The sequence below is a fragment of the Abramis brama genome, assembly GCF_963993115.1.
Source record: "Abramis brama genome assembly, chromosome: 25".
NCBI lineage: Eukaryota > Metazoa > Chordata > Actinopteri > Cypriniformes > Leuciscidae > Abramis > Abramis brama.
In genome coordinates, this window is record NC_139987.1 from 19,762,522 (window position 1) to 19,790,350 (window position 27,829).

Below are 27,829 nucleotides of genomic sequence, written 5' to 3' on the forward strand. Positions count from 1 at the left end.
AGAAAATGAAATTCCTGATGTTTTGTAGCCTACTTCTGTAGGTGGTTACAGCTTTTTGTTTATTTATAAGTGTTGCACAACAATATCAAGTTGATAACTTTCTACATTTGCAAAGTAGTACATTAGTGCATAAACAGGCCATGTCTGCCTCTAGTGGCCAGTCATGGGAACTGATTCCATTATGCAGCCTTCGTCATTGAGGTATCTGTTCAGTGGTCGAACTTGAGTGATGATAATGTCATCTTGTACAGTTTTTTGAAAATGCTCATTGCGGTCATCAGGGCTGCCAACTCTCACGCATTGAGCGTGAGACTCACGCAATTGACACTTTTCACACGCTCTCACGCCACACATCCATTTTCTCACGCACAGAAAAATTGTGGAGCAAAGAGGTACTTTTAATATTAAACTAATTCCCAGCTCTTAGATTCCGTCAATTTTATTACGAAATTCAGACAAAAATACGTTTGGCGCTTGTAAATGTGACGTGACAGATCGCTGAGCGCCTCAGTTCAAGTGCACGTGAACCGATCACCTGTTACTTTTTTATTTAAAGATGCAGTACAACTTACCGAAAGTATACATAATATCGACCATTTAGTGTTTTTCAACCACGGAAAGAGGTCAATATAACAGCAGGAGAACAATTATGTCACATAACGTTACATTTACCTCAGGAAAGCCATAACGACCATAGCATGTTAATTGAATAGAAAAAATAGCTAGAGAGGAGATTTTGCTGAGCACTATATTACATATTTATTATATTTTTACTAACTTATTTAATTAAATAATTGTTATTATAACAAAAACTGCATTATATTTAATTTAATGTTATTTTTAACCTTTAATAATACCAGCAGATTGGGCCCTCTATGTTTACAGCATTAGGTGAGATTATTTTTTTTAATAAAATTTAAAATAAACATGTATCCAAATTAGTCAATATTGAATCAAAATTGGAATCAAATCACAAGAATGGAATTGAAATTTTTGTCAAGCAATAATAAAAACTGTATCCTATACCAGTCATTGTACAATGTAAACATTGTAACATGTTGTCACTAAACTTCATAAAATTCTATTTAGTTACCAAATGTTTTGACAATCACAATTACACTTATTGTGATGCAATATTTGTTTTTACATACCACCCACCCCCCTCGCCAAAAAAAAAAATCTCACTCCAAGCTAAACTCAAAAGTTGGCAGCCCTGGGTCATAGAGTGAACCTTTCGCTGATTGTTTACAGTTTAACGGAAGTTACTCCCAAATTCGCGCAAGGCGTCATGGGGCGTAGGAAAAAGGTGGATAGAAAATTCTTGTAAAGGCAGTTATACAAGATTCTTATGTATATAGAGCAATCAACGGTCTGACGGTCACTCCCAAACCTCATGCTATATGGACATCATAAATTCAGGGTTCCAGTGGTTTATAGTTGGAGCTATTTATAAATACAAATAGGAGATCTTGTATCTTAACAAAATAACAGACATAAGTCATGGATAAAAATGAACAAGTTTGCAAAGCTCTACCTATTATACACAAAGCAAAATCATAGCAGCAAGAAAATACAATCATTTCGTTATGTGCAGAATTATTCTATAGATATGTTATAAATATCTGTTGATATTTCACCAATCAGAGAAAAACAAGTCTGTTCTGATTAATTTGTGCAGCTAAACTATTGTGTAACGTTTTTCTTTAAAAGGATAGCTTTTTTCTTTAGGATAACCATATTCATCCGCACAGTTGCAGAGCCGAAGCACAACCAAAAATGTAGTTCTTCTGCAAAATGCATGCAGTTTTTTTTTATCGCTAAAGGGTCAAAAGTTACATAGCCTATACCTTTAAATAAAGCAAACTAATCCCTCTTTTACATGACCTTATTTTTCATTGACCTCTTAATGCCCACTGAGTTTAAAAGCTGCAGCTATTCTCATATTTGCATATTTATATGCAGGAACAGGAGCATTTGCTATCGCTGAGCTTTGTGGACGACAATTCCAGTATATTCTTTCATCCCGCTGGATTTCCAGTGACCATCCTGGTATAATCCGACTGGCCCTCAGCAGAACCAGAAGGGCATCCATAGAAGTGAACGCATTGCTGCACCCGCAGCCATTCCAGCCAGGAGTCCCAAAGCAATCTGCTCTCCGAAATGTTCATCAGAGTTTCTGTGCACCCAGACATGCTGAGTTCCTACAAGGAAGCACATCAGGTTTAGGGGTACGTCCGTTGTAAAATAGTTCTGCGTTTATTGGAACTTTAGGCTACTTGTCATTTAAAACAGGCAATAAATAAAGTTTTACATTTAAGACTAAGAAAAAATGGTAACATGGTAAAATGGTCAGATTTTGTTCAATTTAAAGGTAATGCGTTACTCGTTACTTGAAAAGTAATCTGATTACGTAAGTCACGTTACTCACTTCTTAACACTGCTAACTGATGCTAGCAAAGGATAATAAATACTGTAATGAATGTATTGCTCATTGTTAGTTAAAATTAGCTGATGCATTAACTAATGTTAACTAATGGAACCTTAAAGTGTTAACAAAATATCTAAAATGAATAAGAAATATTTAATATCCTGCACAAATTCTAAAGTATATTTTTCAATTATATTATCAGATGATAATAAAAACATTCAATACAAATATTGTAATTCAATAATTCAATATTTTAAATAGTGGTCTCAGACTTTTGGAGACAAATGTCCTTCTTTTTTTTTGGACCAAATGTCACTTTTATGTTTTTTTAAATGTCCAAAAATGACTTTTTCTGTCTTTTGAATTTTCCATGATTGTTCAGCACTTTGAGCTATAAAGTATTTGTTAAGTGCTTTATTAATAAAGGAAATTAATGAATGAACAATATATACTTACAGTAATACTACTGATAATACCAATGCATTATATCAGTGTATAAAAAATGGCAATAACCCTATCTCTGTGCTTTCTGCCGAATAAGGGACGTGTTTGTATCATTACCTCCACAACCTGTACCTGGCATGATGTAAACTGCATTATGACTGTCAATCGGAACAGTCTGGTAAGTATCGTCATAGGGATTGTATGTGAATACCTGTGAGAGTGAAAAGAAATGTGAATTGAATAAATATTAAAGCAAAAACCGAAAATCATCCTGCATGTAAAAACATAACACTCACTGGATTTCTTTTCGCCTCCATGAGTGTGAGTTTCCAGGCCCTGAAAAGGGACCGAATGGGAATAAATTAGAGGGCAAAACAGGTGGGGCTTCAGTTGATGTGGGAGGGGTTACGTAAAAGTGTCAAAGGTCAAGACTTACAGTGCCTCATCTTCACTGTTGGCACACAGGATCAGCATAGCACCATCCCTCAGATAAACAACCAGCAGATTCTCTCTGGGGTGACTCTCAGGTGGACATACACCTGCTCACAAAGACACAAAGTCACTGTTATAAGAGCATTAAAGTATTTTCATAACATGCACTTTCTACATGATAAGTTTCTTCATACCTGCACACTCCAGACCAGACTTCACATTCACACAGGCGCTCTTTAGATTCGCTTTGGTCTCATAGTCTCTTCTGGATTCAGATGTGTAAAAAACAAAGCTCCCATCTATCCACAGGTCACACCAGTTCAGCTTCCAGCGTTTGAGGATTGAAGCTGTAAACGTTTTTTTAACAAAACAATTATTTAAAAATAATTGCTATCTTCATGCTATCTTTAATCTTTCAGGCTCTTTATTGGCATTGATGGTTCCATGAAGAACCTTAAACATCCATTAAAACCTTTCCACTCCACAAAAGGTTCTTAATAGTGGAAAAAGGTTCTTTAGATTTTTTAAATGTTCTCCACACTGAGAAAAAAAAAAAAAAAACTGAAAGGTTATTTGGGGAGTCAAGTTTTGGAACATTACTTTTTTAAGAGTTTAGGACTGGGAGTCAACTCCAACAATAATCGATTCTTCGATTCAGAGCCATTGGGAATTGAGAGTCCACTCCAAGTTTCATTACCTAGCTTACTACTACACCATCCCAGATAGCCTTCAATGAACTAATCTGAATGAAATCAAAAGATTCAATTTGCTGTAATGAACTGAAATGGGCGCTACTAGCTAGCTGCCTTTTGATTCAGTTTAGATTCGTTCATCGATTTATTTATTTGAACTTTTCTGTAGGTTACACCAGTAGGTGGCAACCAGTGAGCGTTTACGTGTATTGAGGAAGTCATTGAATCATTTGATCAACAGATATGTTCAAAATGATTGTTCAAAAAGCTGTTCACATTCAAAACACCATGACAGTAATACAGATTTAAAAGCGTGCAGATAAATGATCATAAGTACCTGATTGTTCAAAGCGACTCTTGTGTATTTGATACAATAAATGAGCATAATAAACATGCATAACAACATGCTTTATCACAAAGGCTTCAGTTAGCATTAGCAACTCAAACTTCTCAAAGATGTTAGACTATGTGCTAACAAAGAATAGACCTATATTTATTTTTAATAGAGAATATAAAGTCAGTACCAGTCATACTATTTTATATTGCATGTTTTATTTTAAGAATCAAGAAAATTAGCTTGCAGTCTTGAAGGGGGAGAATATTTAATTTAAAAGTTGTTATTTTAAATGCATTTATGTAAGTTTTATGTTTTAAATGTATTAAATTTATTTTTATGTATCATTTGGGGTTTCTCTAGGTGAGTATACAGAACAAACCTAGAGTCTATAACTAACAGCTACTGTACTGTTCTATAACACTGACCGTAAGAGGATTATTACTGCAAACAGTGTCAGGCTCTGAGTTTCATAACAGTTTTCATAACCTTCTGGAACCGTTGTTTATTTAATTATATATATATATAATTAAATAAACGACTGTTCCAGAAGGTTATGAAAACTGTATATATATATATAAAGTGCTGTTAATCACTAATCGCGATTAATCACATGTAAAATAAAGATTGTTTATATAATATGTGTGTGTGTGTGTGTGTGTGTGTGTGTATATACACATACAGTACAGTATACATAAACTACACACACACACACACATATATACTACAGTGATATATATATGTGTGTGTGTGTGTGTATGCATGTATGTATGTATGTATATACTGCATGTATATACAAACACGCGCGCACACACACACACACACATATATATATATATATATATATATATATATATATATATATATATAATGTTCACACATGTATTTTATAAACAAGCTTATGTTACATGCAATTAATCGCGATTAATCGATTTGACAGCACACACACACATATACTGTAAATATATATATATATATATATATATATATATATATATATATTGAAATATTGCACATCAGCAGAAATGTACAGTCAAAAAAGCACCCAACAGAGCTGACAAATTTGTGTTATATTTGTGCTGTTCAGTACTTATTCACATCCTAATATCTAGGCTTTTCCAATTTAGATAAATTTATTTAATTTATATGAATTGAAATGTCAGGAAACCCTATGATCAAAAGTAACTGCACTTTGTTTTCTATTGAAGACAAAATATTCACACTATAGGGTTGTTTTTTGCTAAAAACATAAACTACTTTCATTTCTTAGAGGTGCACTGATCAGATTACATATATAACTTATATAACTAATATAAAGAAGACTTATATAAAAATACCTAAATGAATAATCTTCCACTTACACTGTCTCCAGAGCCAGCCAGATTTGAGCAGAGCCATTGATCAGTCAGCTGCCACAAGAGCAATAGCAGTATTCCTAATGTTGTGGTGCTTGTGACGTGACGGCAGAGTTTGTGCTTTTGTTTGTGAGCGATGACAGTGACTGTAAGACGTCTCAGCAGTCAGAGGGGGTTGTTCTGCTGGAATAGTTTGATGACTCTTTCTCTAATCCCTTAAACAGGCCAAAGTGAAGCTTCACTTGGCCAGTAATCTCAGATTACAGTGAGTTAGTACTGGTTGTCTGTGGAATATTCTCTCCTTTTCCTGCGTTACTCAATCTCTTCTTCATGTTTTTGTGTATTATATTAAGTCTTTATAGTTATTCTCTTAGCAGTGTAGCAAGGTTCACATACAATTTTAAACCTGTTCAGATTTAATGCAGGCTATGCATACTCAAGCACACTCATCTTAATCTTACTTCTGGACTAACAGACTAACCTTAAACCTAAAATGCACCTTATTGTATTTTCAGATTTGATTTCATTTTAATTTCATGTCATCCTTACATGCAGGCACAGCAAATCATGTTCACTCATGCTAAATTTAGCCTTTAGCTAAATTTAGCAAACATTGAGTAATTCAAGTAGGCATATCAAGCCAATTATCTGTTTTTAAACCATCTAAACAACTGACCTATAAACAAATTCATGCTAATGCTAATTTTACAGGCTTTTACAGGCAGACTCCTTAAACGTGTTAGAATTTTTACACACTGCTTGAACAGCAAGTAACATATTTAGTATCAGTGTAGGCTACTTTTAGAAATGTATTTATCGAAAATAATGCACGATCATTTAATTTAAAATTTAAATAATTACAAATAATATTTAATAGAGTTATTTTGATAATAACAACTATATTAATAATATTGTTATTATTATTATTATTATTATTTTAAACTAAAAAAGCACTATTACTTTATTTAGGATATTGAATTTGAGTTTGACATACGCCCACCACTAGATGGCCTCATCTCACTAACAACAAATGAAGCAGGGCCTCTCACACCCATAGCTCACACCCCGTGATTACTTGATGATGATGAAAAATGACAATAGAGAAAATATTTATTATCATCACTGCAATTATAACGTTATATAGAATGAGAGCGGCACAGAAAGAGTCTGTAAACCTGTCCACATCTGGAATCTATACACATGTATCAACACAGCCTCATATTCTAACGGAAACATAGCCTATATCAACAACACACATTCATAAACGCACAACAGTACATACACACATAAACATGATTGTTTTTCATGAACGCCTTGATAACATGTTTTATTATTATGTTCGGTCACTGGAGGCCGCTGTTCTTCTTCCTTCTGCTCCACTGACTGAAGTTCTCACAAGAGTTTACTTCATTTCTCAGCTGTGTTTTTATGTGAGCGGTTCAACGGAGGGGTCTAGAAGCATTTCACTGCTCCTTTTTCTTTCTTTCTGCCATTTAAATAGAATATTCGGCACTGCATTGCCCCGTCCCGCAGATGTGTTTGGTTTTCGAGGGTGAATTTCCAACAGTTTTGTCCTGTAGATCCAGATCCAGACATGCAACCTCCTCCAAGAAAGGTGAGTCGAACTGTTCTATAATTGATAAGATTTTTTTGTTGTCATGTCCGTATTAATGAACAAAATAGCAGATAAATAGATTGATGGATAGATGGAAAGACAGACACACAGACAGACAGACAGATATATAGATAGATCCATAGACAGACAGACAGACAGACAGATAGACAGATAGATAGATAGATAGATAGATAGACAGATAATGAATAGATAGATAGATATACAGATAGATAGACAGACAGACAGATATATAGTAGATTTACAGACAGACAGACAGATGATGGATAGATAGACAGACAGACAGATACTTGATAGATAATAGATAGATAGATAGATAGATAGATAGATAGATAGATAGATAGAAACAGATGATGTTTATGTTTACGCTGTCGAGGATGCCAGACACATTGGTGTGATCAGTGTCAGAGTTGCTTCTCCAGAGGTTGTCACTGTGTGTGTTGCAGGTAAAAGTCACACAAGAGGTGAAACACACTCACACTGAGCAGCTAAACAGACTCCAGCTCAAACACCAGACAGACTTGGACTTCCTGGAGGATCTGAGGTCATTCTCCTTTGATTAACCTTTTACATTGCTATGTAACTGTCAGTCAATCTATTTTCTGTCTATTTGTTGGTATGTTAGTGCTGAACTGTTTGACTGTGTGTGTGTGTGTGTGTGTGTGTGTGTGTGTGTGTCATCCTCAGGACTTACAGCCAGAAGAAAGCACTAATAGAGAAAGATTACTCACAGGTGAGTTGTGGCCACCATGTTCAATTAGGCTACATGAGTTCATAATTTACATTGCATTTAGTTTTGATAATGTATGGTGATTTGTGTTCTGAGATTTTAAAAAAACAAAACATATTATAAAATCTCATTCAGCTACGATTTTTTGGTCAGAATAAAAAAAAAATGTGTCTGCCTCTGATGTAAACAAGCACTAATGTTTTATGTGTGCATTTGTTTTTATAGAGAAGCGCATTTCGTGACTCAGTGGAAAAAACTGTGGTTGTTAACGATTTGCAGGTGGTCGTGTTTTTACCAGTTGCGTTCTGGTTCAAATCTGCTTTTGTTGTCTCTTTCTGTTACATTGCTGAGAAGATGTACATGACATCACTTATGGGACACTGCATTGTGATCTCTGATTTCTGCTGATCTCAACATTATCTCACTTTATGGGCCCTATCATACACCCGGCGCAATGCAGCGCCAGGCGAGTGTTTTTTGCTAGTGCTAGTTTCAGCCTGACGCAGTTATCATTTTTACGCCCTACGCCACGTTGTTTAAATAGCAAATGCATGTGCGCCCATGGACATGCTGGTCTGAAAACAAGGTGTGTTCTGGCGCATTGCTGGCACGTTGATATTTTGAGGCAACTGAAATAGACTGCGCCATTGACCAACTGAAACCTGGTCTAAAGTCAATGGCGCAATATTTTTTTTTGTTATTTAAAGGGCGTGTTAGTAATGTGTGCCTGTAGGCGGGTGCACAACGCGCATACACTCTGCTTATTACACACACAAGGTTATTACGCAGCAGCACACAAACATGCCAAATATTAAAAATAAAAGGACTACTATGTAAAAGATTATTATCGTGTGCATAAAGATATGGTGGAATCCGGCTTGTCCCGTAGATTGTCTGCTTGCGCACTTTAACCTCGCGCACTAGCAGATCCGTTTGCGCTCTGGAGACGCGTTCGGTCAAATATCAAATTCCGTCATGTAAATAGCGAATCCGCCATGGCATGACCGCAACTGCCATTAAAAGGGAATGGGAGATGAGACTCTGATTGGTTTATTGCACGTTTCGCCCAAAACACACCCATTACTCATTAAGAGAATAGAGACAACACTTTTAGACCATGCGCCGGGCACGCCGACCATTTTCCCGTCATTAAACTAGTAAAAGTGGATTCGGACACGCCCTAAGTACACTTGCACCGTACGCTTTAGACCATGCGCTTAGATCGTTAAAATAGGGCCCTATGAGTATGATTTCATATATTTGGGATGTACATCAGGATGTTATTTTTTCCTTTTACTCCCTTAAACCACAAAATTGAAGTTAAAAAAAGTTTTGACTTCCTATATACAAATTATACAACTTACACTACAATTCACAAGTTCGGGGTCAGTAATATTTTAACAGTTTAATTCACCAAGGAAGTATTAAATTGATTGAAAGTGACAATAAATACATTTATAATGTTAAAAAAGATTTTCATTTTAACTTTCTATTTATCATAGAATCCTGAAAAAAATAAATCAGTGTTTCCACAATAAACATTAAGTTTTCAACATTGATAATTATAATAAATGTTTCTTGAGCACCAAATCATCATATTAGAATAATTGATACTGAAGACTGGAGTAATGATGCTGAAAATATATGCAAATACATAACAGTTATTTTACACTATTTCACAAATAAATGCAGTCTTAGTCAGCATAAGGGAGATCTTTCAAAAACATAAAAAAATATGACCGACCCTAAACTTTTAAACTGTAGTGTATAGTGCATAAACAGATTTACTCACAAAGTGTTTATATATTTACAGCCTGACATGTTGATCATCTTCATCATGATACTATAAGATCTGTGTGATCATTTGGTGAATGGGAGCCCAGCTGTCTGAATGACGCTCTGTGCGTGTGTGTGTGCGTGTGTGCGTGAGAGATTCTTTACTGTTGGTTCTGAAGCTTGTGCACCTGCAGGGCTGCTGCGTGCTGATTGGCTCATGAACACAGGAATCTCTCTCTTCCTCAGGGTCTCTTCCTGAGTGGACTCATCAGAGCTGGCAGCTCATAGGATTAGGTTGACAATGCCAGCTTGTGGTCTGAGGGCCAGGAAGCGAATCCTCTGTGTTTTGAGGGGATGCTGGTCACTCTCTGGCCTTCGTAGAACTTGTTATGGTTCAGTCATTTCAGTTTGTTGAAGTTTAGCTATATTCTGTTGGAATTATCATCAGTAGTGGTGAAGTAATGAAAGGACCCTTGGTAGACAAATACTAACCTTTTTTAAAAACTTTTTTTTTGTGCTGATATTTTGCCATGTTTTTGTGACTTTTGGAGATCAGTCCAATACAGTGACATTAGCTTGACTTGAGGATGGAAAGTGAGTGGTAATTTCTCCTTTCTTCTGTTTCACAAGCAGCCAGTTATTCACTCACTTGTAAACCTACACATGGGCACAGTTTGTACCGCTGTCTGGCATTTAAGTATCAAGCAGACAGTTTTACTTTTATAGATTGTCCTCCATGTTTTCCACATTTGCACTGATCTGGAGTGACAGGATAAATTAATATTTCTCCTTTAAGGCGTATTTTATTTTGTGGTGACTCTTGAAGTTGAGTTTTTAAAATGCTATTTAGAGGTTCTGAATCTAAACTGTCATAAACATTTAAAAAAATTATGTTAAAGCGTAGTTTTCTTGTTTGTTTAAAAGGCACTTAAAGGAATAGTTCACCCAAAAATGAAAATTTGATTTAATGATTTTGTCATTACATACAGGTTTGGAACAACTTGAGGGTGTGTAAATGATGACAAAATTAAAAAATTTCGGTGAACTACCCCTTTAATATTCAGTAATTTTATCAACAAAACTTGAACTAAAGTGAGCTGAACAATGTCAATTGTCTTTTGTAGATTTGCTTTATAGTTGAATCAAACAGGGACAACCTGTCACTCACATGACATCACAGCAATAGAAAACCATAACCATCCAATCAATTCCCGATGGACTAAATCAAGTCCCGCCCTACATCTTTTCTTGTTCGAGAAGCCGTTTCACTCGGATATACGTCACAATAAGAAAGAAAAGACTATCGTAACTTCTATTTCATGCCGACTTTAAGCTTGTTTCATTATTTGATGATCTATCATTGAACTTAAAAACTGAATCAACAGTGAACTGACTTGATCTGAATAATTATACTATTATCTTCTGTAGAGCGGCTTTTTAGTTGAATTGAGTTCGCTTCATGACTAATGAACTTTGTAACATTGACACTGTCATTGAACTAAATTGAATCAACACTGAACTAACCTGTGATTTAAAAAATGACACTGTTGTCTTTTTTAGAGGTGCTTTACTGCTGAAATTGTATTTGTTCATAATTGAAGAACTATGCAACATTAATACTGTAATTTTCTTGTCCATTACTGTGAAGCTGCCTTGAAAGAATCAGTATTGCATAAAGCGCTATATAAATACATGTTACTTGACTTTGTAGGCTCTGCAAAAGCTTGCCTCGCAGTACTTGAAGCGAGAGTGGAATGGAGCCCCATCAGAGGAGCTGAGAGACTCCAGGTAAAAGGAGAGATCTTTTCAATCAGACTGATTGTCAATTGCACATTTGTCTTCATCATTAAACAGATGTCTGTGAATATGCATACAGAAATGTTTGGGCCGTATGGAGGTCTTACTTGGAGGGCGTGACGAAAGTGAGCCAGTCTCGTATCAACGGATGTGAGAACTATAGGAGCCAGATCTCAGATCCTGTGAAGACGTTCAGAGCGCAGAAGGACCTGCAGCTGAAGAGGGTGAACACATTAACAGATACACTGCACTAAAGCGTCAGAGTGGCAGTTTTTGAAAATGTTTTTATATATCTGTCCTCTCAGTGCTGCGAACATCTGGCGAGAGCTCAGGCCGATCTGCAGGTCACCATCAGAGACCTGGAAAAGAGCAGGAAGGCCTACCAGGAGGCGGAACAAACAGCGCAGACTGTGAGAGAGAAAGCTGATATGGAGGCCAAGTACGTTCGCTGACCTGTCACATGTGAAGGAAGAGACATCAGCTGTCTACAGAACCGGGCATAGGGTTATCATGGTTTTCAGTTTTAAATGAAGATTCAACATTTTTTGCTGTTTTTCCTCACCCTCGCTTTTTTTCCTCTGGTGTTTTTCCTTCTTCTTGTTGGCTCATGCAACACAAGGTCAAAGCTCAGCCTGTTTCAGTCACGCTCCAGTTTGAAGAGGGCGAGTGTGAAGGTAATTAGCACTGTATATCAGTCCCATACTGGTTAGTGGTCTATACTGGATATTTAATAGTGCATGCTCTTTTGTCCTATTTTTACATATGGATTACATTTGCCATCATTTAACACTCAATTAAAGTTATGTTGTAAAATTTCCTAATAAATCATGGTGACTGAGAGTCAAGTGTACATATGAACATTTCCTGTTGATTTCAGCTGAAAGCAAAGAAGAACGAATGGAAGTGCAAAGCCACGCAAGCAAGGAATGATTACTTGCTCACACTGTCAGCCACTAACGCTCATCAGGACCGCTATTATGAGACAGATCTGATCAGCTGCATCACGGTGAGGATGGATGTTTTCATCAGTTTTTGGCCTATTCATTTTTTATTTAGCATAATCTTTTGTGTGTTTTTTATTTTTTTTTATATATATATATATATATATATATATATATATATTAGCTACTTTGACAGGTTGAATTTTATAATTCTTATAATTCGCTACATATATATATTCGATATATATATATATCACAACCTAAAATTCAGCTGAAAGTAAAACTATTGTTCCTTGTTTTTGAGTCCAGGTTCTAGATGGCAGTTTCTGCGACCACGTACAGAGTTTTCTCATTTCACTGTGTCAGATGGAGCTTGAGACGTCTCAAAGCATTCAAGACACTTTCCAGTGCCTGCTGGAGACGTCCAGTGGGGTGAGTTACACACACACACACACACACACACACATTTGAGCATATACTGGTACTGAAAAGCACACATGAACCACAGTGGCCGAATGTAGAGCAGGTAATATGATCTGCCGCTTGAGGGTTATTGGATCAAATCCCAGCTCAAGCATTTAATGCTGACCTTAAAGAGAAAAATGTACCTGCTTTACAGAGTTTGCAGTGGTTAAGAAATGACATTTTTATGTTATGTTAGAATGGAATGGCTTTTTTTTTTAAAGATGTATTGATGTTTCAAGTTGGCTGTAACTGGGTAGAACATTAAAAATGTTGAGATTAGAAATACAGAATGATTGTTCATTATTATAAATGCGTAATTTGAAGAAAATCAGCTCATGTTCAACAGTGTGACTGCCTTTGGTATGTGTCATTAGGTCTTTTGTGGTCTTGTGTTGTTGTAATTCGATGATTCTCAGTGTTTCCATTCAGTTTTGAGAGTCAGGTTTAATGTCTCTATCTAGCATCAGGTTACAGCAATACACACACACACACACACACACACACACACACACAGAGACACATACTGATCATGAATTACCTGTTCTGTTCTGTTGTTCCTCCTCTGTTAACTGTGCTATTCTTGTTAATGTGACATTTTGACTTTAGTCTACATTGGTTTACATTAGTTTAATTGTCCCTGCGTGTGTGTTTGGCCCCTCTATAGGTGACACAGGATATCCACCAACAGATTTTCATTCAGGACAACCCAGTGTTTCAGAAAGCCGCCCCCTTCCAGTACCAGCCCTGTGAAAATGACTCGGTAAGTTGCATTCAACTAAATAATATGCGAAAGATATGTTTTTCGATGTTTATCTAAAACTCACTTAAAGTTAATAATTAAAAACACTAATAATTTAATAACACTGTTAAATGTTATTCAAAATAAATGTAATACTGTACATTACAAAGAGGAAAAGTGCTCTAATGAAGGCCGAACGTGTTCCTCCATGACTGCGCAGCTGTTTTTCAGATGTGCAACAGCGCCCCCTGCTGCCCGCACGTCATCTCGCCCCTCACCACCCCAGCATAGTGGTCCGTTTGTTCGCTAACCCTCTTTTTGTTTGCAAGTCTAACAAGCATTAGTCTGTTCCTAAAGAAAACATTAGAGATGCAGCCCTGAGCGCTGGTGGGGCGGAAAGATCAGGGAAAACTGGGCGTCAGTGCAGGCAGGAAGCAGCATGGTCTGTGAAAAGAGGGCATTGAGAAGTGAACCTGCCCTACCTCATGCACCCCTAACAAACACCTCCCATTCCCCCCTTCCTAAAATTAAAAAATTAAAAATAAGTACAAATGCATTTATTTTATTTACATAAAAAATAATGGGAATTATTTAGAAATAATAAATATGAGTAGCATGCTGTGCCATCCACGTATGCATGCATTTTGTCAAGAAGCTGTCGTGATATTTCGTTTCTGGGGAACAGGAGCTGCTCTGTAAAGCGGCATCTGGAAGGATCATTCTTCAAGAGCTTACATCAATTGAACATTTAGTCTGTCAATATTTACAGACAGTCTCGTGAAGCAAAGATTTGTTCATCTGATTTTGGAGATTGATGTTGTTCCAAGTTGTGCTGTGACTTTAACACATGCACTAAGAAGTTATCAAGGTTTTATGTGCAGAAGACACTCTCTCTTTTTCTCTCTTTCTCTCTTCAGGTCAGCGAACTGTTGAAGGAGAGTGGCACGGCTGAAGAACACAGTCTGAATAAGGAAGCACGGAAATGGGCCACACGTGTGGCCAGAGAACACAAGAACATCATTCTCACACAGCGGGTGAGGGGTCACTGAAACAATATGATTGTGATTTGTGATATTAAAAATAAATATATTTATTATATACAGTGCTATGCATAAGTTTAGACACCCATACTAAAGTTGACTAAAAAGAGGAATAAAAAATCATCTTTTGGAAACTGAACTTAATGCCTTAATTTAAAAAATTAGGAAAAATCCAACCTTTAAGGACACCAATTTTCTTTGTGAATGAATAATGTATCGTAAATAAATAAATGTTCTTCCTTAAAATACAGGGTGCATAAGTTTGGACACCCCTATGTTAAATTCCCATAGAGGCAGGCAGATTTTTATTTTTAAGTATTTAAAAAAAAAAAAAATTAGGATACTATGCATCCTGATAAAATTCCCTTGGCCTTTGGAATTAAAATAGCCCCACATCATCACATAGCCTTCACCATACCTAGAGATTGGCATGGTTTTATTTCAGTTAGCCTAATAGCTAGTTTGATTTGCATTGAGAGATGATCTTATGGAAAGTACTCCATGCCAATCTCTAGGTATGGTGAAGGCTATGTGATGATGTGGGGCTATTTTAATTCCAAAGGCCAAGGGAACTTTATCAGGATGCATAGTATCCTAAAAAAATAATTAAAAAAAATACTTAAAAATAAAAATCTGCCTGCCTCTATGGGAATTTAACATAGGGGTGTCCAAACTTATGCACCCTGTATTTTAAGGAAGAACATTTATTTATTTACGATACATTATTCATTCACAAAGAAAATTGGTGTCCTTACAGGTTGGATTTTTCCTAATTTTTTAAATTAAGGCATTAAGTTCAATTTCCAAAAGATGATTTTTTATTCCTCTTTTTAGTCAACTTTAGCATGGGTGTCTAAACTTATGCATAGCACTGTATTTATTTCTATTTATATATTTATTTCTATAATTTATGTATATATTTGTTTCTTTTTCATTTATATATTTAGGGTTGCACTAAAAAGTGTCTGATATTAAAATAAATATAAAATATTATTAATATATTTTATGAAAATAAAGTAAATTATTCATTCATCTAATCTAAAATATTTTGTCTAAATGGCCAATATTAAAATAAATACAAATTAATACAATATTATTTTATTAAAATTAATAAAAGTAATTATGTTATTGTAATCTAAAATATTTTTTTTCTAAATGGCCAATATTAAAAAACATATAAAATAATACAAGATTATTTTATTTAAATTAATAATGCTATTATCTAATCTAAAATCTGTCTAAATTTTGTCTAAATAAAAATAAAACAATAACTAAATGTAATAAAATATAAAGTAAATAAAAGTAATATAAAATCTATTTAGTCTAAATAAGTCAAAAATAACAACAATGTTCAATCAAATATTATAAAATAATAATCTAAAAATGGTTTTGTCTAAATAAACAAAAAAACTAAAATTTAATTTTTAATAATAATTTAATTTTGTTTCAATAAATAAAAAAGTAAAAACAATATCAATAGTGCTGCAAGTGAATTAAGGCATTACAACATTGCAACAATGTACAGTAATGTGCAGATTTTTTTTTTAGACACTGTCGGAGTATGAAGAGTCGCACCAACAGGACCAGAATAACAACGAGCTGGAACTGAAAATGGACGATGCAAGAGAATGCATTCGGAAATCAGAGGTGAAGAGTTTTTTTTCTGTGTTTGTACAGTATAAAACTCCAGATCATAAGCTGTCCGACACCTCTGGGAGAAACGTAGAAAATATTGGCTCAACGGCGACACACTCCCTCTGCTGGTCGCTACTCGTTATTTTGGTTATTAAAAGAAGCTGCACATTTGGTCAATGGGATGAAACAGTACCATTTATTGTATAGTAGTTGTTGGAATAGTTGTGCATAAACAATATGTAATAGATGTTGGAATAGTTGTTAATAGTAGTTGTTGTAATAGTTGTGCATAAACAATATGTAATAGAACAGGAAGTGGGTAGATAATGAGTCCACTCTTCCTGTAGACGGTGAAACAGAAGGCAGAGGTGCGTCTGAACCTCCTCAGAGACGTGGGTGTAGCTGTAGATGTCTGGCTGAAGAGTGCCATGAACCAAGTGTTGGAGGAACTGGAGAACGAGAGATGGGCGGCCCTCAATGCCCACGATGCTTCATTCTCTGTAAGTCTCAATCGCACACAGTCAAAGCCTGATTCACGTAGACCCCTATAACATATTATAATGTTTTTACGACCAATGTCTTCAGCACTCTGTAGATTTGGACAGAGAGGATGATGAGGACACAGAGACGTTGGACGACAGCAGTTCCAGTCCCTCCAGCACTCACAGGAACTACCCGCTCACCTGCTCTGTGCTGTACTCGTATCAGGTACATGCCTTACCTGGTCTAGCCTGACATTCACCTGGATTTCAGGGTTCTATGCATGCATTTGTGATGTCATTTCCTGTGCTTTACTTCCACAGGCATCCCAGCCTGATGAGCTCACCATCCAGGAACAGGAAATACTGGAGCTTATTGATGATGGAGACATGGAGGACTGGGTCAAGGTACACACACACCCACTTAACTACATCAGGGGTTTTTGAACTTTTCAATACATGATTCCCTTGCCTTGCCCTTCCCTAAAATATAATTTTTTTATTTATTAATTATATATTTTCATATATACAGACTCATTTATAAAATATTATTTATTTGATTATTTACAAAATTACAAAATTATCTTTCAATCTTTTTTTTTTAATTAACCCATCCAGTAAAGACACATTAAATTAATCAAAAGTGACAGTAAAGACACTTATAATGTTGCAAAATATTTTTTATTTCAAATAAACTTTTAATAAATGTTCAAGCTCCACTGGTTTTTAACATTGATAATAATAATAAATGTTTCTTGAGCTGCAAACCAGAATATTATAATGATTTCTGAAGGATCATGTGACACTGAAGATTGGAGTGATGATGCTGAAAATACAGCTTTGCCATCACAGGAATAAATTACATTTAAAAATGCATTAAAATAGAAATTAAAATGTAACAATATTTCTGTTTTTACAGTATTTTGATAAAATAATCGCAGCCTTTGTGAGACTTCTTTCAGAAACATTACAAAACATTTGTATAGTATTGTGTAATATATATATATATATATATATATATATATATATATATATATATATATAATTAGTGTATATAAAAGTTACATCAGTTTTGAGAATTTGCTTAGTAAAATATTGAAACTATTTTAAATGGTATTTTTAAAATTATATTTAGATTTACATTTTTTCTTTATATAAATATATTTACAAACTATGTACATATTTGGATTTTATTTCATTATGTTAACTAAATTGTTTATTATTTTTTTATGTCTCAAATTTTCCACAGGCATCCCTAGCATCCCTTAGTTTGTAAACAGCTGAACTAGATGCCGCTTTAATAAATATGTTGGCATTTTTTGGACAAGTTTTTTGTTGTTTTTTTAGGCAAGGAACCAAACAGGGCAGGTGGGATACGTGCCGGAGAAATACCTGCAGCTTCCGACCTCCAACTCTCTACTGAGCATGATCCAGTCTCTCTCCAGCAATGACGCCCAATCACACACCTCTAGCACTTCTGCAGAACAAGAGCCAGAAATCGAGACACTCACCCAGAGCAGCCCGAACAGTCCCGCCAGCGGTGAGACCACCCGCTATAGCATTATATCTGATATAATACACGTATAGTATTAAACCTTGCTAATAACAAACATTTTCTGCCCTCTTCCTCTTTTGCACAGCCATAAATCTAGCCAGGGCTCTGTATGCCTATGAGGCTCAGACAGAGGACGAGTTGTCCTTCCCCGAGGGAGCTGTTATTTGCATTCTCAGCAAACACAACCAGGAAGATGATGGGTTCTGGGAGGGCGAGTTCAACGGCGCAGTGGGCGTCTTTCCCGCAGTATTAGTGGAGGATCTGTGCGGACCGGAGGGTGCACAAACACACAAGAGCATGAACGTGCAGGTTTATACAAATACTACTGGGAAACACAGGCCTCATTGAAAAAGTGTCTGTTCATGTTTATAGTACATGTTTTTGTAATAGCTGTTTCTTACCACCAGGTGTCAGTTCTGGATCAAGCGGCTTGTCCACCCGCTGCGTTTTCATCCCGTAGCAGTCCAGAGTCCATCTCACTTCCATCTTTAACCAGCACACTCCCTTTAAATGGCTATCAAACCCCAGAACCCCCCAAAATCTCGAGCCACAGTAAGACACAGAGCACCACGGCAGACCCTAAAGCTTTATAGTAAACCTCACACATGACTGTTAATGTTTTAGTGACGTTCAATCTCACAACCTGATTGTCTATCTTAAAAATGTTGAATAAAAAACTTTTTGTAAGTAGGCCTACCAGTGTTATTTTAGTATTATTTATATAATATTTTATAAATAATATTATAGTATAATATTATATAAATACTATTATACTATAATATTATAGTATTTTTATATTATCAATAAATTAATATTTTAGTATATTTGTTATGGTATTAATATATTGTTTCATTTTTATTTTTAGTCATTTATGTGCTTTTGTATTTTTTTTCTAGTTTTCATTTTGTTTGTTTTAGTCATTTTAGCACTCAAACTTTTATTTATTTCAGTTAGCTGCCAAGGTCACATTTTTAATTTGTAATTAGAAAATTTGAAATGTGTGTGTGTGTGTTTTTTTTTTTTAAGTTTTATTTTATTTCTGGTTTATTTCAAGTAACAAAAACATTTTTAATAAGTTATGATAAAATGATTTCTAAAAAGTTTGTTTTAGTTAACAGTAGCAAAACAGGCCCAGGATTATTAGTATTATACTAAAATCATTTAAAAAAATAGTTTCTTGAAATAAAATAAACATTAACTGATGTAAAATAAAGTATAAAAACTTAAACTTACTTTATTTCAGCTAGTTGCTAAAGCAACATTTCTCATTTTAGTTAAATTTGATGTACTAAAGTAACTAAAACTGAAATAAAAATCATTAATAACTATACAGATATTTAAAAACCTAAATCTAATAAAAATTACAAAACCACACATCCAAATTACTAAACCTTTTACTAAAATTTTAAAAAGGGGAATATAAAAATAAAATATTCATAAAAACTATACAGAGGTGTCAAAAGTATTCACTTTCATTACTCAGGTAGAAGTATCGATACTAAGGTTTAAAAAGACTTCTGTAGAAGTTGAAGTATCAACTCAAGCTTTTTACTCAGGTAAAAGTGTAAAAGTACTGGTTTCAAAACTACTTAAAGTATAAAAGTAAAAGTAATGTAAGGAAAAAAATGCCATTAAGGACAAAAGCTTAGGCCGCGCCACGGGCCTATAGTGCACTACCGCATCTCCTCAAAAAAATTTTTTTTTCTAAAGGCCATAATGACTATAATGTTATATTAAAATGTTAATGTTGAAAAATTTGGGATGCACTAGGCTACCTGTTTCAGTCGCATATATGCCCATTGAAAATGACCGCATTTTACTGAACATTAACGTGTTTCATGGAGCGGAAGATAAGATGACTAGTTGCCTATAAGTATTATAATGGTGCAAAAAGTCAAACTTCAGAGGCATGTTATCAGTAACCTTTATTGGAATGTAAATGTACATCCAAGCTTAGCTACAGGAATCTGTGAGGGCAATGTTTTTTTTGAACGATGACAGGCCGGAATGAGATGGGTGTAACGAGGCTATTTTTAAAATGTAAGGAGTAGAAAGTACAGATAATTGCGTGAGAATGTAAGGAGTAGAAATAAAAAGTCGGCTGAAAAATAATTACTCCAGTAAAGTATAGATACCCCAAATTTCTACTTAAGTAAGGTAACAAAGTATTTGTACTTTGTTACTTGACACCTTTGAAATTTTAACAGTATCAGTGATACTAAAACAACACTGCTGAGGCCATTGTTCTGTTATTAGATTTATGCTCTTGGGAAATATCCGAATCCCAGTGATCTGTGTGGTCTCCTCCACAGGCCACGCCCACACCCCATCACCCAGATCCCCAGGAGAGGGCGGGTCAGGCACCCTGAGACCTGTGAGACCTGCACTCCTAAAGCTATGCCAGTGATGGGCACTTATATGTGGAATCTGATGGGTGTTTTTGTTTCCTGCAGGTACGAGCTGCTCCTCCTCCACCCAAACAGCAGGCGCAGGGTCAGGTGCAGAAGAGAGAAGAGGTGGAGATCACACTGGTGTGAGCACATTTTACAAGATTGACGTGATTCATGCTTGAATGCACCGTGTAAATTCGATCACGTGCAGGGTGGACATTCAGGAACTTTTTAATGAAGACATGGATGCACAAGCTGAACATTATTTAATGTGGTCCCACGCTTTCTTCTTCAGTTTTTTAGGGCAATTTCAAACACACAAGGCTTTACTAGAGCTGCAAAGAGACTTTAAAGGGAAAAGTGGCAATTTCAGTGTTGACTTGTGAGAATTTATGTGTATGATTCCGTCCATAAACATTTTTAGGGGCGTATTACAGTTTTAGCTTAAACTTTGTCAGTATTTTACTTGTCTGGTCTGTCAGCCATTATTTGAATGAATTTTGAGATATTTTTAGCTTTTGTAAATTCCAGGAGGCTAAACTCAACCTGAGCACTTTAGATGTAGTTTATAATGCATTGCAGTATTTTTGTTGTCATTTTCTTTCTTTATAATCTTTATAAGAGACATGTGGAGATGCTGTGAGACTTTTAGTTTTTTAGTTTAGGTGCATTCAAGTTAAAAGAGATAGTTCACCCAAAAATGAAACTTTTGTTGTCATTTATTCACTATCAGCTTCTTCCAAACCTGTTTGACTATTTCTTCTGTGGAATTCAAAGGGGAAACAATAGCAATCACGTGTTCATAGCCTGTAATTTCGTGGGAAAGCGTCGCCGACATTTTAAAAACATTTTGTAATGTGTAAATGATGACAGACTTTTTTTTCTGAAGGCAGACTCTTCATTAAGTAAAAAATCTGGCCTTTACAAATATAATTTCTCATAGTTTTGTGTCTTTCTGACCTCATGTCTCTCATGATGGTTCTCAGTTCTAGTCAGATTTCATGATGACTGTTCAAAGGCCATACCTGTCAACATTCCCGTTTTTCCCGGGTTTCTCCCGTTTTTTAGCCCTATCTCCCTGACCCCTCCCGGTTTGTTATTTCTCACGGGAAACTCCCGTAATTTGCATGGCCCAAACTCCTTTATGAATAATCGGACCAATATGTTTGTCTAATGTTGACCAGTTGCCAGATCTTGTATTAAATGCATTATATTCACACAATCCACGCACCATATACAATTTCAACCCGTTTGTCACCTCAACCTGGCAACCTATAACCCAGTTGCAGTCGCGGAAAGTTTAACCCGGTTTAACCCGAAAGCGAGGCGATAGACATCCAATACATTTAATAAAATGTAGAAATTAGATCAATCAAAACACATTTAAGATCTTTTCTCAAACAAGCTACAATTTCTTCGATCAGGGGTTTTCAATCAGATGCCAAAGACTCCTTAGCCAAAATATGATTAGTGTCATGTGACTCGAGAGTTTTAAAATTTTTAAAAATTCTCTCGAGTCTAAAATTTTATACAGTACTGTACTATAGTTTTTACTAGTAGTGTTCTATTTCTGTTTGATGTATTATTTAAATCTATTTATTTTTATCAATTATGTTAACCAATTTCTTATTTAGTGATGTATAGTAGGAGTTTTCTATATTTTAGATGCCACAGATCCCAAATATTCCCATGCGAGGGACGGCCTTTCTGAAATTCAAAAGGCAAAAGTTCATATTTATTCATGCAGTTTAATCTTATTTTTACATTTGTTTTTCTGTAAATTTTTTCATTGTCTCTGGACCTCAGTTTGAAAACCCCTGTCTTAGATTAAGACCTGCTGCCATATGCAACAAAAGGTTCACGTTTGACTCAATTTACTTTCATTCTGTTGGGTATTATCACATGCGTTAAGAAAAAAATACTATATTGTTCATGTTTGTTCATATTTTATAATCAAATATCATTTCATACAGTAAAAAACCAACCAGGATAAAGGTCATTCCGTCACAGTAAAAAAATAAACTCACCCTAGCATACAGCATTTAATGTCAACAAACAACTAAAAAACACTGTAAGCCTTGTAAATAATTGTGCGTCCATAAACACGAAAATGCCACAATCAGTTTCGTCACTTCATACTTGTCTTTTTTTCTCTAGGGGTAAATAAGTTCACAGACGGTCTCCATCCACCAGAAATAAAACAGTTTCTCTGGCTTTATGAAAGGCCGCTCAGTCGTTCACTGACTTCCCAAAGCTTTTTGGCCACCGCATCGTCTTTGGCTTTGGCACTGACTTCCTCCACAGCGCAGCATGAGAAATAACGTCCACTGAAATGCTCAATTCCTTCCTGAACGGCACAATGAAGAGTTGTTTGGGCTCCGGTGTTTGGGTCCAGGAACAGCAGTCTAGCCACTGGCTCAATGAACACTTTCTGCCAGAGACTCACATGGCGGGAGAGCTCGGTCTTTACAACACCTACAAAAGGGATCATGCAATATTAAGCGTTTGTTTAACCCAGTCCCAGTGATTGTCAAACTTTTTTGGTCATGCTCCCCTTTAAACCTTTAAAGGTGGGGTATGTGATTCTCTTTTTTGTCCATTTTTTCAAAATCACTTGAAATCCTATTCCTAACCCACTTACAGCCACTGAGTTAGAAGCACTGAAATGAAAATTAAGCAATTTAATCATCTGTGGAACGGGCAGGACTCGAAAAACTCCAGCCAATCATTTCCAAGACCACCTAGAATCATTGGACAGTAAGTTCGTCAATCAAACGGTCCTACCATCCCCCCCATCCCCCCCTGTTGTGTATTTTCAAAATCTGCCGGCCGTTTGGCAAATCCCATACCCTACCTTTAAGAGAAAACTTTTCATGCGTATTGGCTGTTCATTCACACGACAACGTCGTTTTGGGTGCAAATTTTTTAAAACGATACCGTTTTTGTCTCTGTGTAAACTACAAAAACACGAAATTGTGAAAACGGTGATGTCATGCGCATGTGTATTATGTGTTCAGTCTGGGTGTAGAGTTTCTTTACAAAGTGACATCGCCAATTACTGGCCTGGCAGCAGAATACAGCATTTTTAGTTTAGTTTCTGTGTGAACTGGGATCGTTTTGACAATCGTCTGTACGTGAAAAACGCAAAAGAAAAACGTTTCCGTTTTTAGTACATTGTTGTCGTGTAGACGTACCCTAAATCTAGGCCTACATGTGATCAAATTTCAGACTTTTCAGTTGCAATATGTCTTTAATAAAAACTTTCGTAGAGTCATTTATTGCATTTCTAAAAAATTTTGCCTAGACTTTTGAAGTGACAAACTATTAAAGGCAAACGGAAATATGTGATTTCGCATTTGAGTGTCTCCAGTTGGTTGTAAACACACTTAGATATTATGTACAAATAAGTGCGCATGCACGATTAGTGAACAAGACTCTCGCTGCATTTGAATATGCCAACTTCCATACTATATATTATATGCAAAAAACAGTACGACAAAACAGTATGACGAATTCAAAGTATTAGAATAGTATATAGAAAAACAGGCGAAAAGTACCCGGATGACCTACTGCTTTCAATCAATGGACACTCCATGGCTGTGTCCGAGATCGCCCCCTATACCCTTAAATAGGGCACTATTTGAGGGGACAGCCATTTGTAGTGGTGTCCGAAACCATAGTGGACATTATCGAGTGCACTCACTCAATCCCGCAATGCACTGCAATAACTAGTGTACAACTGATGTACGCTCAACGGCTAGAGAATACCCATAATGCACTGTGAGGGTCGTGCTGAATGAATTCCCGCATCTGACCAGAAGATGGCGCCCACAGCGTAATATCATACAGGTATAAATTCCTTTTTACTTGATATATTAAGTTGTTTAGTTAAGGTTTATCGATAGTTCAAGATAAATCTTTTTATTTTATTACTGGAGCTGCCCGTTTGAAAGTTTCAAATGACTCTTAAACAGCAAGCACAAACTATGCATAAGCGACAGCCCTTCCGACACACTCAATGTCCGAATTCACTCACTCGTTTTCATTCACTCCTTCAAGTGGACTATATTAGTGGAGTAATGTAGGGAATAGTGAATGAAGGCATAGGGGGCGATTTCGAACACAGCCCATGAATTGTGAATAACAGGGAAATGACACAACTGACTCTGGTAGGTCATGTGCCAGTAAAAACATGGCAGATGTAATACGTCATTCCACACCTGTGTGTCTTCTCAGTGGAACGCAAAAAGTGGAATTCACATGACGTACAAAGAAATGTAAAAAATCATGCAGGTTTTGAACAACAGGAAGGTGGGTAAATAATGGCAGAACATTAATTTTACTAAACTATACATATCAAGTATGATTTTTACCTGGATGAACAGTGTAGCAGGTGACGTTTGTGCCCTTCATTCTCTTGGCCAGTTCGTGAGTGAACAGGACGTTGCAGAGTTTGCTGTTGCAGTAGGCCTGGAAGAACTGCCAGCTGTATCTCCCTGACCCCAGGTCTTTGGTGGCCATAAGAGAATCAAAATCAATCTTGCCCCAGCGATGGGCCATGGAGGATAGAGTGATGACCCTAGCAGCAGGACTCTCCTTCAGACGGTCCAGCAGAAGACATGTGAGCAGGAAATGTCCAAGATGGTTGACTCCAAACTCTATGCCAAAACCATCCTCAGTTAGACCATCTGCAACAAGACCTGAACAGAAAAAGCCTTTGATTGCAGTGCCATGTTTACCCTAATATTGAGATAAGTGGTCAATCAAGATGGCCAAACTTTTACCTTTGGTTCCCCCAATCTTGAACATTTTGAACATATTGAAACAGTTTTGACTGTTTGGCTTACCTGCATTATTGATGAGCACATCCAGTCTCGACTCAGATTTGAGGAAGTTCTCAGCAAAAGCTCGCACAGATTTGAGGCTTCCAAGATCAAGCTTCATGTACAGTATATCATTGCTTCCTGTGTCCTGAACAACAAATCTGGGTTAATAAACACTCTAAACTCTTGAATCAGTGGTCTCAAGTGATGGTCCTCACCTTCTTGATGTCATTTATAGCTGCCTCAGCTTTCTTCTGGTTTCTGCAGGCTAGAATTACTCTTGCTCCACGACCAGCCAGATCAAGAGCGGTGGCTTTACCGATACCTGTATTCCCGCCTGAAACAAATTCCAGGTTCACAGAAAGATAAGATCATTTTCTTACTCAGAGGTTTTGTTTTGTTTTCTATTACAAATATCGAGGTTATTTTTGTACTGACATTTTTTAATTGTTATTGTTTTAACTAAGGTTAAGCATAAACTCACTTATTAACTTCAGATTTAATAAGCATTAATCTACTATGATAGACAGTGTTATTTTACATTTGATTACTTTATTATATTTATTTTTAGACCATACCTGAACAGTAATGTTAGAGACCTTCCAGAAAATAAAGCACTGTGTAGGCCCATGTGTACCTTTGTTTAATTGTTTATCTTTAATATAAAAAGAACCGATAAGAATACCGTTAAAGTACCGGATCGATAAGCAGTATCGGTAAGAGTAGTAATACCGTTAAAACTTTTTACGATACACATCCTTCATGATACCCTGGTAATAGGTCTGGATTTCCAGGCTACCTTAATGATACATTTTTTAGTAAACCTAACTAAAAAAAAATCAGTCATTCTGCTTCTCAAGTAATAGTATAAGTTAACTGTTATTGATTTAAGAATGTTTAGATTAAGTACTGGAAAACAAGACAACAATAGGCTACTAGTACGAAATATTTCCCCCAGTGTTTCAGATCACATTTAAAAGAGAAAGCCAACGTGAAGACGACAAAGACGCATTTAACGCGGCATTTTCCACAGGTTTACCATAACATGAGAACATTGATCACAAACCTCACCTGTAATAATGGCCGTTTTCCCCGTCATATCAGCGGTTCCTTTACATTTGGACTTCTTAAATAACGTCTCCACCAAGAAGACATAAAGACCTGCGATGAGAGCAGCGGCGATGATGAGATGAAACATGATTGTGACCTGCGAGATTCTGCAGGATGTTCTTATGTATTCCGCCCGGCCAAGAACCTGATAAACCGGTTCGGGCTTTCTCTCCATCCCCCCGCCATGGGTTTCACCAGACCGGTTTGCGTGTGCTCAAGCAAACAATAGGCCTACAGTTAAATGCCAAAATATTTAAATGCTAAATCTGTACATCTCATCATGTTTTGTTAACGAACTGGATACGATCATTTTTAAACAACAGATCAGTGAAGCTGCCTTTACATTTATAAAGTTTCTTAGGTTTTATATGAGCTGTTTTATTGTCTTTGTATTATATTTTATTTTACAAACAGTCTAAATACAATTTTAATTCCTGAATTGTTTTTGGGGTGTTTTTTTTAGCAACAAATATCAACTAAACGGGGTCAGCCCTATGTTCCCACATTTCTAAGATGTTTTTTTTTTTTACTGAAAATTTTGAAAATTAGGCCCTATGTGGGAACATAGGGCTGTGGGAACATAGACATGCTCCCAAATAAACACCACAATTAAATGAACACAATTATAATAAACACACACACACACACACACACACACACACACACACACACATATATATATATATATATATATATATATATATACACAGTATATGATAAAATAACATTATTATTACTAAAAATGTGTAGCTGAGTACCACATTAAATTTGTAGTAGTTATTGGTAAAATTTAAGAAAATGCTTGAATGTTGTTTGATATCTTAATAAAGGTGACATCACCATTCAGGCAAACTATTATGATTTATCTAACTATTATGAGTCACGTTATCATGGAGTTATATTGTAACTGGGTTCAAAGAAAAACTGTTGACATCTCTTGACGTACTTTTGACACGTGCAGTCCACAGATAGTGCATGTTGTTCCTTTACTAAAGCAATCACATATTTTAACAGGGAGAGGTGACACATTC

General features: G+C 35.9%; 3 protein-coding genes across 4 annotated transcripts; 1 reads left to right on the forward strand and 2 right to left on the reverse strand.

The window, feature by feature from the left end:
* Positions 1–18: 18 nt before the first annotated feature.
* On the reverse strand, positions 19–5,889 carry plekhb1 (pleckstrin homology domain containing B1). Of its 2 annotated transcripts, none has more exons than XM_084105580.1 (6): positions 5,692–5,889; positions 3,499–3,651; positions 3,309–3,411; positions 3,169–3,208; positions 2,990–3,083; positions 19–2,201 (listed from the first exon to the last, which is right to left on the reverse strand). In XM_084105580.1, the coding sequence occupies exons 1-6, from the start codon at positions 5,726–5,728 to the stop codon at positions 2,068–2,070; spliced, it is 561 nt and encodes a 186-aa protein (XP_083961706.1). In that variant the 5' UTR covers positions 5,729–5,889; the 3' UTR covers positions 19–2,067. The 2 variants fall into 2 exon arrangements, with proteins under 2 accessions (XP_083961706.1, XP_083961707.1); XM_084105581.1 differs by having other exon boundaries at positions 1,415–2,201; positions 3,005–3,083; positions 5,692–5,850.
* Positions 5,890–7,133: 1,244 nt separating this feature from the next.
* Positions 7,134–21,561, forward strand: LOC311075966 (F-BAR and double SH3 domains protein 2). The gene is made up of 20 exons (XM_084103715.1): positions 7,134–7,300; positions 7,765–7,862; positions 8,006–8,051; positions 11,536–11,612; positions 11,701–11,845; positions 11,927–12,060; positions 12,241–12,295; positions 12,499–12,627; positions 12,872–12,994; positions 13,692–13,787; positions 14,684–14,800; positions 16,355–16,453; positions 16,789–16,941; positions 17,027–17,149; positions 17,245–17,328; positions 18,268–18,460; positions 18,561–18,784; positions 18,883–19,027; positions 20,788–20,849; positions 20,929–21,561. The coding sequence occupies exons 1-20, from the start codon at positions 7,280–7,282 to the stop codon at positions 21,010–21,012; spliced, it is 2,208 nt and encodes a 735-aa protein (XP_083959841.1). The 5' UTR covers positions 7,134–7,279; the 3' UTR covers positions 21,013–21,561.
* Positions 21,562–22,197: 636 nt separating this feature from the next.
* Positions 22,198–27,120, reverse strand: dhrs13a.2 (dehydrogenase/reductase (SDR family) member 13a, tandem duplicate 2). The gene is made up of 5 exons (XM_084103716.1): positions 26,760–27,120; positions 25,907–26,025; positions 25,713–25,836; positions 25,239–25,565; positions 22,198–23,340 (listed from the first exon to the last, which is right to left on the reverse strand). The coding sequence occupies exons 1-5, from the start codon at positions 26,971–26,973 to the stop codon at positions 23,081–23,083; spliced, it is 1,044 nt and encodes a 347-aa protein (XP_083959842.1). The 5' UTR covers positions 26,974–27,120; the 3' UTR covers positions 22,198–23,080.
* Between the last annotated feature and the right edge of the window lie 709 nt (positions 27,121–27,829).